The 13,157-nt window shown below is 41.1% G+C and overlaps 1 protein-coding gene and 2 non-coding genes across 6 annotated transcripts in view; all 3 read right to left on the reverse strand.

Moving 5' to 3' along the window:
• UBAP2 (ubiquitin associated protein 2) overlaps positions 1 to 13,157 on the reverse strand; it is a 145,986-nt gene that overhangs the window by 36,401 nt on the left and 96,428 nt on the right. For 3 of the 4 annotated variants that reach the window (XM_030565760.1, XM_030565758.1, XM_030565757.1), the window contains 3 exons: positions 10,638 to 10,677; positions 10,353 to 10,430; positions 1,208 to 1,391 (listed from right to left, as the gene is read on the reverse strand). In XM_030565760.1, coding sequence (XP_030421620.1) covers positions 1,208 to 1,391; positions 10,353 to 10,430; positions 10,638 to 10,677 — 302 coding nt within the window. The remainder of the gene's footprint in view (positions 1 to 1,207; positions 1,392 to 10,352; positions 10,431 to 10,637; positions 10,678 to 13,157) is intronic. The other variant, XM_030565759.1, reaches the window with a different exon arrangement.
• On the reverse strand, positions 128 to 210 carry LOC115654139. The gene has a single exon (XR_004001122.1). It is a non-coding gene; the product is annotated as a small nucleolar RNA SNORD121A (small nucleolar RNA).
• Positions 3,222 to 3,300, reverse strand: LOC115654140. Its single transcript, XR_004001123.1, has one exon. It is a non-coding gene; the product is annotated as a small nucleolar RNA SNORD121A (small nucleolar RNA).

Below are 13,157 nucleotides of genomic sequence, written 5' to 3' on the forward strand. Positions count from 1 at the left end.
CCTCCCTCTCCTGCAGCCACCAGGATGAGGAGACACTGTGGCAGAAGGAGGGAAATGGTTCAGTCATGCACAGGTAGTTTTTGAAATGCACATTCCCTCGACACCTTGATTCATCAGGGAGCCCACTACTGAAAAGACTCAGACTCATGAGCTGTCTGCACATGCAAGTCAGATATGTGCTTGGAAATCAGGCATCACTGTCTTTTCAGGTTACTCCAAGTCTGCCCCACATCATGCACACCCAAACCCAAATTTCTAGCCAGGCGCCTCGCTCATCGTTTGTGAAGCGCTTTGGATCCCTTTTGGATGAAAGATGGTACAGCAAAAATGTGAGAGATCAAGTCTCCGGTGAAAGGAATAATTCCAAGTATTTGAGGCATTTAAGACTTCACTCAACACTGGCTGTCCAACAGGGCACGAACATGCACTAGCTGGGAGATGGACAACACCCATTAGGCCCTGGTTCAATCCATTGCTAAATTCAAGAAATAAAGTGCAGAGGTCAAACAGCGCAAGTAATTTATATAATTAATGCAGACTGACGATGACACCTGTTCAAGAACAAAGCTTTAATTATGTGCAGTGGGAAGCAAACAGCAGGCACAGAAGAGCTGAGTGGTGATGGACAGAACTTCCCAGAGCTTCAATCTGATAGTTCACATTTCCTCAAGGAAGCATCTTAGCAAGAAGCACTAGGAACCACTCAGCCCTCAGTCCCAATGTAGACATTTTTTACTTTAAATGTGTGACAATCCAGGATTTAAACATCTACAACATTTAAATATGGTCAGAAAAGCAACGGCTAAAGAATTGGATTTTTATAGGCTAAAAAACTGGCCAGGTCAATAGCTGGTGCTGTGGACACGGCAGCAGAAACACCAAATAAATGTATGAGTGTCTCATTTGGAATCCACTATTGGCTATGCTGAAGCAGCAGATCCTTAAATAGGATATTGCTGCTAAATCTATGAAACTCCAAGAACAGAGATCTGTGGGCACAGTACTGCTGAAATGTAGCATGTGGTTCTTATATTCCAACCAGAAACATTATCCTGGATCTCTTATGAATACCTATCCTAGTTCAGGTTAAAACAAGAGAGGGGGCCGCATTTACCTGGAGTCACCTTGTACACTGACCCATATCTATCCTGTGCACACTGCCACTAAGCCCAAATTCAACCTGTTTTCCTTTGTCCTCCTACTGTACCTGCTTAACTGGGAGAGTGAGCTGCTGGCCAAGTCACTGGACTGGGGTAAGCTGGGTAACGCTGCTGTGTGCTGTGGAGCTGAAGGCAGAAGCGAAGCAGTGGAGGACGCCGTGCTAGGCAGAGACGCCGCAGTAGGTAGCGAGGGAGAGGCTTCTGTCTTAGACGTTGGAACTGATGAAGTAGCTGCAAGTTAGAAAAAGCCAATCAGAAAGGAATTCCAGGACACACAACCCCACATATTTGATTGAGGAACAGAGAGACTTTAAGGCAAGCCAGCACATTCCAGTCAATTTACCAGTGTGTGATGAATTGGAACCGATGACTTAGTGACCTGCTTGACTTGGCTATTGGAGTAAATTCCACAAGCACTGGTAAAGCCATACCACCTTTCCTTTGGCAGGGCTAAGGTTTTCATTAGTAGATTTTTAATGAGTGACATTCCTTTATTTATCTATCGTCATCTTTTTATTTTTTTGGCACCCACTGGTCTGTCACTCCCCTGCTTTGAATCTCCCGCATTCATTCCAATCTTCTTTCACATCAATTTTGAACTCCTCGTCCTCACTTTCAAGGCCCTTCCCAACCTTAGCCTACATCTCTGTTCCTCTCCTAACTGGCCCACTTCCACCCTATGCTCTACAACAGGGGTCGGCAACCTTTCAGAAGTGGTGTGCTGAGTCTTCAGTTAGTCACTCTAATTTAAGGTTTCATGTGCCAGTAACACATTAACATTTTTAGAATGTCTTTTTCTATAAGTCTATAATATGTAACTAAACTATTGTTGAATGTAAGTAAATAAGGTTTTTAAAATGTTTAAGAAACTTCATTTAAAATTAAATTAAAATGCAGAGCCCCCCGGACCGGTGGCCAGGACCCAGCAGTGAGAGATCTACTGTAAAATCAGCTCATGTGCCGCCTTTTGCATGCGTGCCATAGGTTGCCTACTCCTGCTCTACAAACACAGCATGTCTTTATAATCTCATAGCGATCTACTCTTACAACCTTGTGCTTTTGCCCATGCCTGGAGCATCATCCACAACCCTGATGTAGCCACTTCCTCACTGTCTTTCCTCAAGACTCACTTATTTTGGGTAGATGACCTCCATTCTTGCCCTCTCTATAGGGTTTTTCACACTCAGATTTCCATCTCAATGGCTTTATTAGTCAAGAATGAAGAACTGCTAGCTGTAAAAAAACTGCAGACACCAAATTCACTAGAAAATAAAGGAGTTAGTGGCTTGTATGCAACTAAGGTAACACTCTGTGCATCTTTCAATTCCCTTTTCTTCCTCCCCCATTTCACTCTGCTCTTCCTGTTACACCTAGTCTAACTTGAAGCGAAAGCGTGACAAGGATTTGTTGTATCTATGATGCTGTAGAAATAAAAAAATTTAATCTATTTGTAAACAAGAACAAGACACCGTTTTGATGCACTTCAAGTGAGTTTTGGACAAAAAAATATTACGTACAACTAACTGGTTCAGAGTAGCAAGGAAGTACATCCCTTTAATAAATGGTTTACAAGTATTTGGGAAGTGCTGACAATGAAACAAAACAAGCTACATTCAAACATAACATCCTTTCATTGAGCACTTTTGGTGACTCAAACAGATGACTAACATGACTTTGTTTTACTCCTCCTAGGACGGAAAATGCTGAGAATGAACTGTTCTACTGTTAAAAGTCACCTACTTATTACAAATGCACCTTTCCCGGGGATCGCTGCCTTGTAATTTTAAGCTGGAGGATTCTAGGACAGTAATGTAATTACCCTGTTAAATCCATGCTGTTGTTCTGTGATGTCCTATGAAGAACTTCAATTACAACATGGAAATTCACAAGTTCTCAAACTACTTGCTGAAATTCACAAGCAGGTACACTGAACAGCCATTTGCTGCTAAGCTTCAGAAGGCCAGTTACGCCTTTCATACAGCTCTATCTTTTTATACCTCATGGTTTCAGTGACTACGCTCCAATGAGTTAACTATTAACTGGTATGCAAAATACAAGTGGGATGAAAAGACTCAGTCTTAAGTGTCCACAGTACAATTCAGATATGTGCTTGGAAGTTAAGCATCATTGTCTTTCCATGTTAGCTGTTTTGTTCTAACTCTCCAAGGCCCCCAGTCAGGATCAGGTCCTCCCAATGTGTTAGGTGCTATACAAACAAATATCAACAGTGACTACACTTGAGAACTTACAGTCTGAAACCAAGTGCAATGAGTATGAGAAACAAAGAAAGGGAAGGGAGGATGAGGGTGATGAAAATAAAAGCATGTAGTGACACAGGGAGCAACTGCACTACATGATGGTTCATGAAGATGCCATTTAAAAAAAATAAAACTAGCTGGTCCTGATAGACACACAAGCCACTGCTGACTGGCTGAATTCTTGTTAGGGTCAAAGCAGAAATGGATTTTGAGGAGGGATCTGAAGGAGGAGGCTGTGACTATCCAGATCACTCAGACTCAGAGAGGGTGCTGCATGCATAAGGGGTGGCACAGAAGGAGAAGCTGATAATTGGATGAATAAGGCTGGCATCCCTTTGCAGAGGGGGAAGCAGCCAGGGTAACACTATAAGAGACAAGGCAGGACAAGCAAGGCGGGAGGGGAGAAAGAGTCATGAAGGGCCTAGACAGGAAGGACAAGACACTTGCACAGGATGTGTTTAGATTACATAAGAATGGCCAAACTGGGTCAGACCAAAGGTCCATCGAGCCCAGTATCCCGTCCTCTGACAGTGGCCAATGGCAGGTGCCCCAAAGGGAATGAACAGACAGGTTACCATCAAGTGATGCAAGCCCTGTCACCCAATCCCAGTTGCTGGCAAACAGAGGCTAGGGACAGCATCCCTGCCCATCCTGGTTAATAGCCACTGATGGACCTATCTCCCATGAATCTACCTCCCTTTTGAACCCTGTTATAGTATTAGCCTATAGTATTGGTATAGTATTAGAAAGGGGAAACCAGGCAAGAGAACTGAAGAGAGGAGTGACATAGTTAGGGCAATGGGCAGGAATATAGTCCCAGCTGTCATATTTTGAAAGGATAGGAGGGGTTGGGAAAGGCATGATGTGGAAATCAGAGAGAAGGTGACAGAAGTCAAGATGGACGATTAGGAGGACTTGGACTACAGTTTTAACAGCAGGGACAGAAAGAAAAAGGTCACAATTTGAGTGTGTTAAGGAAAAAAAAGAAGGATCTGAACATAGCCTGGATGTGTAGGGTAAGTGTGGGAGGAGTCAAAGATGGTTCCCAGTTTACAAACCTGTATAACAGAAGACAGCAATGTTAACAGAAATTGAGGATTGGGGGTGGGCAGAGGGGACTCTCTATGAGCTCGATCGGGGTTGGCAACATCTGGCACACGGCTCGCCATGGTAAGTCCCCTAGTGGGCTAGGCCAGTTTGTTTACCTGCTGCGTTGTGGCAGCTCCTGTTTGGATTGTAAACCAATTTTCAACTGGAACAGTATTTTACAGATATTTTGAGAGCAACTGATTCAAAGATGGTAAATCAGCAGTCTCTCAAGCTTTTTTTTTCAAACCTTAAACTGAATTTTGTGCTGATGAAAACATGCCAGGTTTACAGATCTGGATACTCAAGACCTCTGTTCACAAAACTTGTATAAGAAACGAGTACTTGAAGGACAAACTGCCCTACTTCTGACGCCAACCTTGAGGGTGGTTTTTGAGAGATGGATACCTTCCCAGAGTTAGGATGGGCACAAGGTGTGGGGCTGAGGGGGTGGGTTTACAGGGAGATCAATCTGTGCTGCAACCCATAAAAAAGGAACACAGACACGCTCACATAGGGCAGAAAAGCATAGTGTTATTGATAATAATAGGAATACCAAAAGTGATCCACAGGGGGTACAACCAGTAAGATAATACATGAAAAAAAGTTAAGCAAAAAGGCCAAACAAACACTGCCTATGCATCAGCATGTTTTTTGCTCTACTGCAGCAGACAAGCCATCCAGCAGAGGGAGCATTTTAGCCAACCTTATTCCCAGAAGTTTGCTGCAGGACAACAAAAGATAACAAAACAAAGCCACATTCTTTTTGAACTTCACTAAAAATAAAATTATGATCTATCTGTTCTCCAAATGGGAAGCTGGAAAATTGGTAAGAAACATCTGGTTGACATCAATGTGGCATGAGAATTAAAAAAATAAAACTGGGAACTTCCCGGTGACTCCAAGTCTATTCAGTGTTACACATCTGGGAGCAAATTTAATAAGACTGATTAAACATTTCATTATTAGCAAAGAGGTAAAAGTGCAGCTCACAAGAAAATACCGGGTTACAGTTACCAGTGCCTTGTCCCTTTAAAAATTGAAGGTCTGCAAAGTCACTTGAAATACAGTTTCAGAAAAGCATGAGAGAAATTAAATGACAAACCCCTGGGGAAAATGTGTCAACCTATCCCAGAAAACCACCAATTTTAAAGAAAGACTGTAAAATAACAGACACAAGTGGGTTAGGTGGTATCTTCCACACCTTGTCTCTCTAATATCCTGGGACCAGCACGGCTACACCACCACTGTAAACATTTAAAAGCAACAGGACAGACTGGGAACTCCCCCAAAAGGATAGAATAACTGAGGCTAAGCAGTCTGCGTTATCAAACTGAAAGTGCGATTTGAAAGGGGTACATTGAGATAACAGAAGCTATGATTAGGACAGTTTGCCTTGGACTGAGCCTCAGGAGCTAGCTGGAAGGAAAAAACTAACCAAGCCTGCCAAAACTGAGGAACATCTCAAGGTCTTATAACCGGGGAAAAGATGCAACTGAACTTCACCTGCAGCTCTTAAGCCCAGCGCAAGCGCCAAAGGACACGTCAGGATTTCCTAGTCTGAGCACTTGATTTCAGAGAGAAAGTTCTGTTTGCCTCACAAGGAGCTGACTCTGACCTAAGATATAACCATGTCTTTGCAACAAAACACATTCCTCCGTTCAGTCGTGACAGGATATTCAGACTGTGATGCAACCTTGTCTAAAAGATAATCAAGTTGCACATGAGACCTTGTTTGAGAAGCTACACACTGCTGTAGCTAAGGAAGCAGAGAAACATCAGAAGTTGGGGAATGGAGCGCATGCTATGGCAGCAGCTTGTAATTCTGTGAAACTGCCATATACAGACAGAGCACAGGTCAGAAGGGGAAGCAGCACCTCCTCCTGAGTGAAAGGAATCTCCAAAGGTGACTTGCTGATGGATGAGATAAGGGAACTAAAGGCCAGTACTGATGAACTCAAATCAGTATAAGCAGCAAGCTGTCTGGGTGCACACAAAAGAGCTGAATGGTACAAGCACACATGCAGGCAGGCAACCCCAGAAAAGAGGATTTGTTGGCTGCAGACCATCTGGCAGAGGCAGTACTTGTGACCACCATTTCAGATGTGGCAGTACAGAACACTACCAGTCAGATGTCATGCAGGAAAATCACAAGAGAGCAGAGGCAAAGCCGACACTATCAGATCTACCAGAATGGCCTGTATTTACCATTAAACACCCAAGCTGCAACCCAGAGTACCCAATTTAGGGTATGTCCACACTACAAGTGCTACAGCAGCACAAGTTGCAGCACTCCAGCTACACCAATGTAGCGTAGACACTTGCTATAGCAACAAACAGGGTTTTTTCTCCATCACTAATAAATCCATCCTCTCGAGAGACAGCTAAGTTGTTAGAAGATGATATGGTATGACGTATGCATTTCCCTACCTGGACAATGTTCCTGTGGACAGTGGCACTTTTGAAGAACACACAGAGAACGTAAGGAGAGCATTGCAACAGTCACAGAATAATTAAGATGAAAGTTTCTAGATATGACCTTTAAAACATTACTTGGGAATGGTGGTATCTGATGAAGGTTACAAGACAACTCCAACTGACACCTTGATTCTGTGCTCTGCAGAGAAATCACGGAACACAATAGGGGAACTCTGTAAACTGCTAGGCTTCATCATCTACTATCGAAGCTACATTCCAGACTTTTCTAGAATAGCACAGCCACTGTATGACTTGCTGATTGTTTCACTGGAATCTGACTCATCACTGTCAAAAGTGGCTTGGAAAAAGAAGAAAGCTAAAGGGTAAGGAGAGGCATTTGGACAGATATACTCCAAACAGCCACTTCTCTGGACTGAGCATCATCAAAACGTTTTAAAAACACAAACAGCAGCCTATCCTGATTTTGCGTAACCCTTTATTCTTCATGCAGATGCTTCCAATAAGGAACTAAGTGCAGTCTTCTATTAAATGTCAAGAAAGTAAATAGAGTAATTGGTATGAGTCAAGAACATGTACTACAGCTAAGGAGAATTATCACTTTCGCTAAGGAAAGCTGGAGTTTCTACCTTTGAAGTGGGCTGTTACTGACCAATTCCATGATTATTTCTATACACACAAAACCCATAGTTTACAGCAACAGCAACCTGTTAATCTATGATTTCACTTCTGCCAGGCTGAATGCCACAGCATACAGGCTTCAGAATTAGCTGACTAACTTCAAAGTTAAATATCATCTAGGGAAATCTAATGTGAAGCCAGATGCTTTATCCAGAGTGCCCCTTGATATGGAAAAATATATGACAGAATGCACAAGAGAGACAAAAAAAGATTTTAATGCTGTCTTTCAGTCCTTGGATGTACAAAAAGATGACACGGTATCTTAGTCAGCAGCTGTTACTACCACCCCTTTGCCAGTAGAAACTCATCTCCATGGGTATTAAATCCACCATAAAACCATTTCCACAAGATGACATTTTGGAAGTTCTAAACAAAGATGCAGCTGTTGCTAAAATTCTTCATTATAAATCCATGAGGTAAAGACAAAATAACCAAGAGAACACAGGAGGCTATGGTAATATGCATGTGAGTCACACCATTGCATCTGGAAACAGAATACTTTACCGAAAAACCAAGTTACAAAATCAACTGGTATTACCTGAAAAATAAATAAGAAAGGGAATCAAGAGCTACATGAAGAGATGCATCCGACGAAGTGGGTATTCACCCACAAAAGCTCATGCTCCAAAACGTCTGTTAGTCTATAAGGTGCCACAGGACTCTTTGCTGCTTATGAAGAGATGGGACATTTAAGACCAGAGAAAGTAATCAGTCTTTCAAGAGATTGGTTTAATTGGCCACAGACGAAGGCAAAGATCAAACATTATGTTACTAGAGTCTGTACATGAGTCAAGCAAAAGAAACCTCACCAGCCAACTAACAGTTACAACAGAACCATTTAAGTGTGAAAATAATGTATTCAGAAAGTTGTAGCACTATCGTTTCAATTTTACATCTCTCACAACCCCCTACCACCCATAAGGTAATGGGCAGGTAGAAAGACAGAACTGAACTCTTCGCTATGTTGTGAACCTTGCTAGAAGAACAAAAGTCAAGCTGGAAAGTCTTCTTTAAATAAGATCATCTAAGTTTCTAACTGTACACAAAATGAAGCTACAGAGTTCTCCTCTCTATGTATTATATGGAAGATCACCATGTTTGCCCATTGACATTGCATTTGGTTTACCTATAAACTCAGTGTACACCTGGGCACCATAAAGATTAAGCTGAGAAATGGATACAGCAGATGAAAGAAGCCTATGAACTGGCATCAAAGTGTTCTTAAAAATCTGCTACTGGTGGTAAATATCACTATGGTCAAAAAGCGCCTGGTGCTGCCCTCCTGCTGGTGACAGTGCTTGTGCAGAATCTTTCAGAGAGGGTGACCAGGAAAATTAAGATCCTATTGGGAAGATAAGATTTATGTTTTATTTGAAAAGAAAGGGAATAGTCCAGTCTATGAATTAAAAAGCAAAAGATGGGAAAGGATGTTTTCAAGAGTTCTCCACTGCAATCTTTTAGTTCCCTGTGACAGCTTGCTCTTGGATGTAACACCTTCTAAACCACAACAAAGGAAGAAACAGAGACCAAGGCAAACTAGCGCAACAAGAGATAAAGATGAGAACAAGCATTTGGACTTCAGTGATTATGATAATGAGGGTGAAGATGAATTACATTATGTGATGGTACCAGATTGTGAATTCCAAGACAGAAGCATTTCATCCACATCTGGGAAATGAGGATGTGGTTGACCCTGTGAATTTGGAAACTGCATCAGACTGATGTGCTATTCACACCAGCCACTGAAAAATATGAATGGCAAAATGACACAATGCAACCTGAAATCAGCAGTGCACAAGAGGTCAGATCACCAGAACAATCCACTGACACTCCAGATCATCCAACTAGAAAAAGATGAGCCACACAGACCAAAAATATGAACATTTAGGGACACCTACTTATCAGTGCCTAAATCCAACTACTGAACTATTGAATGCACCATTTGGCTATCCTCATGTTTGTCAGATGACATACCAAATGCCTATTCTTGTACCTTATCCTGCAGTCTATCCAAGATACATGTAATACTAGTAAAGTGATATTGACTCATGGTCTACTGCTCTAAAATTAAATGACACATTTTATAATTCTGGATAGTTTGTTATGATGTTAATTTAGTATGTTCCCTAGATAGTTTGCCATATGCCCAGTGACTTCGAGTTATCATGATTATATCACTGCTCATACAGAACTTTTATTTCTTAATATATGAATATCTTTAGGGATCTACGGTGTTCAGAACTGATTGTTCAGTTGGATTTTGGAACTAAAATTGCCAGACTTTCTGCTTATTATGAAAAACTGAAGAGAGATGCATACATTTCCACCATCAGTACCAGAACGTGTGAGAGACACATCCAAAGACACAGTTGAGAATGAAAATTACAAGTTTGGGCATAAACTTTAGTGGGTTAAAATTAGCATCACTTCATCAGATGCTAAAACCCACTTCATCAGATTGCATCTGATGAAGTGGGTTTTAGACCACGAAAGCTTATGCCCAAATAAATTTGTTAGTCTCTAAGGTGACACAAGGACTCCTTGGTGTTTCTGCTGATACAGACTAACATGGCTACCCCTCAAACCATTTACGAGTTTGTGCAACTTGTAGACTTCTAATAAATCAAATGAATGAACTGTATGTTATACATAGTTAACAGAAATGTTGGGACAATGTTACATTTACATGGGGGGAGTGCAGCACTCAAGGGAACATCAGGGTTATATTTACCTATGCTCTGTCCCTTTAAGAATTGATGGTTTGCTGAGGGACTCAGAGGGGACAGCTCTGGTTGCGGCAACGTGTGCTCTGAAAGGACAGAGTAGCAATGGGGCTTTTGCAAGCTGTGTGTTTATTTTCTGATACCAAGTTTAAAACTCAAACTGTTCAGCCAAAAATTAAACAAGATTTTGTACAACTTTCTCTAAAAGTTATCTATTACAATGGTGTGCATGTTGAAGGGTAGGGGACGGTCAGAAAAACAGTTGCGTCTATAGTGAAGCTTTATAAACTTACTGTCAAGAGTTGGCTGTGTTCGAACACCACTGTGCCCATTCTGTAAACAAAGGAAAAACAAATGAGTATACAGAGGTGGTATTAAAAATCCTACATGATTCAGACATTTAATAGGCTGCTCATTGCAAAACTTTATATTCATTCCAAACTGAAAGTCAAGAGGGATGTAAAATAATCGACTGCCATTCCTTGGGCTAAACCAGGGGTAGGCAACCTATGGCACAGGTGCTGAAGGCGGCATGTGAGCTAATTTTCAGTGGCACTCACACTGCCTGGGTCCTGGCCACTGCTCCAGGGGGCTCTGCATTTTATTTAATTTTAAATGAAGCTTCTTAAACATTTTAAAGACCTTATTTACTTTACATACAACAATAGTTTAGTTATATATTATAGACTTATAGAAAGAGACCTTCTAAAAACACTAAAATGTATTACTGGCACGTGAAACCTTAAATTAGAGTGAATGAATGAAGACTCAGCACACCACTTCTGAAAGGCTGCCGACCCCTGGGCTAAATTATATCCTAGGAAAGTGTAGGTACAATGTTTGAGAGAGACATCTCAGGGACACAGGAATAAAAATGAAACAAGAAGGTTGTATGAATGAGTGATGGTAAAGTCAGGGATACGTGAGAGACTGTTGTCTCCCTGATCTAACAGAACACACAATTGCATCTAGACAAATTACAGAGAGAGGCTGGAACTCTCCATTGGGAGATAAAGTTTGAGAGGAAACAATTGCTTCTTGGATCATCCTGAGCACCATCACATAGGGCTTGGTTCAGAAGGTAAATGTGATTGAGCCATTAAGTTACAGAGACCAGAACATAATTCTGTTTGAAATTGCTGCAAGGAGCTCATATGGAGAAATACAAAGAAGATGTTATTGTCATTTAGATTCACAGATCTGCAGATTCCAAGGCCAGAAGGGACCATCCTGATTATCTAATCTGACCTCCTGTATAACACAGGCCAGAGAACTGCCCCCAAAATAATCCCTAGAGCAGATCTTTTAGAAAAACATCAAACTTGATTTAAAAATTGCTGGTGACAGAGAATCCATGGCAACCCTTGGTAAGTGTTTCAAATGGTTATGACCCTCACTGTTACAAATGGTTATGACCCTCACTGTTACAAATTTATGCCTTATTTCCAGTCTGAATTTGTCTAGCTTTGACTTTCAGCCACTGGATCCTGTTATACATTTCTCTGCTAGCTTGAAAAAAGTCCTTTATCAAATGTGTAATCCCCATTTAGGTACTTATAAAACCATAATCACGTCATCCCTTAACTTTCTCTTTGTTAAACTAAATCAACTGAGCTCCTTGAGTATATCACGATAGGGCTTCTTTTCTAATCCTTAAATCATTCTTGCAGCACTTCTCCAAACCCTCTCCAAATTATCAACACCCTTCTTGAATTGTGGACACGAGACTTGGACACTGTATTTTAACAGCAGTCACATCAGCGCCAAAAACAGAGGTAAAATAACTTAGCTACTTCTGCATGAGATTCCCTTTTTTATGCATCCAAGGATCGCATTAGCTCTTTTGGCCACAATGTCACACTGGGAGCTCACGTTCACCTGATTAGACAACATGACCCCAGATCTTTTGCAGAATCGTTGCTTCCCAAGACACAGTTCTCCATGCTGTAAGTATGCTCTATGTTCTTTTTTCCTAGATATTGATATTTAGCTGCATTAAAACACACATTGTTTGCTTTCATATAGTTTATCAAGTGATCCACATTACTCTGAATCGGTGACCTGTCTGTTATTTACCACCTCCCCCAGTTTGTGTGTCATCTGCAAACTTTATCAGTGATTATTTTATGTTGTTTTCCTCTAGGTAATTAATAAAAATGCTCAACAGTGTAGAACCAAGAACAGATCCCTGCAGGATCTCACTAGAAACATACCTACTCGATGATGATTCCCCGTTTACAATTACAATTTAAGACCTATCCATCAGCCAACTTTTAATCCATTTAATGTGTGCCTTGTTAATAATATATCATTCTAGATTTTTAATAAAAATGTCAGCCAGCGCCAAGTCAAACGCCTCACAGAAGTCTACGTATATTGCATCAAACACTATTATCTTTATCAACCAAATGCATAATCTCATCATAAAAGGATACCAAGTTAGTTTGGCAGGATCTAATTTTTATAAACCTGTGTTGATTGGCATTAACCCTCCTATAATTCTTGATTAGTTGAGCCCTGTATCAGCTACTCCATTATCTTGCTCAGGATCAATGTCAGAGTGACAGGCTTATAATTACTCAGGTCATCCTATCTACCCTTTTTAAATAATGGCACAACATTAGCTTTCTTCATCTTCTGGAACTTCCTCAGCATCTTCCCCAAGACTTACCGAAACTTGTAACTCATCACTAACAGCCCAGTGAATTCTTCAGCCATCTCTTTTTATATTCTTGGATGCAAGTTATGTGGATCTGCTGACCTTGTGATCTTTAAAATGCAACGAGCATGTTCTCTTTGGTCTTGTATTTTTT

The sequence above is a fragment of the Gopherus evgoodei genome, chromosome 6, assembly GCF_007399415.2.
Source record: "Gopherus evgoodei ecotype Sinaloan lineage chromosome 6, rGopEvg1_v1.p, whole genome shotgun sequence".
Classification (NCBI taxonomy): Eukaryota; Metazoa; Chordata; order Testudines; family Testudinidae; genus Gopherus; species Gopherus evgoodei.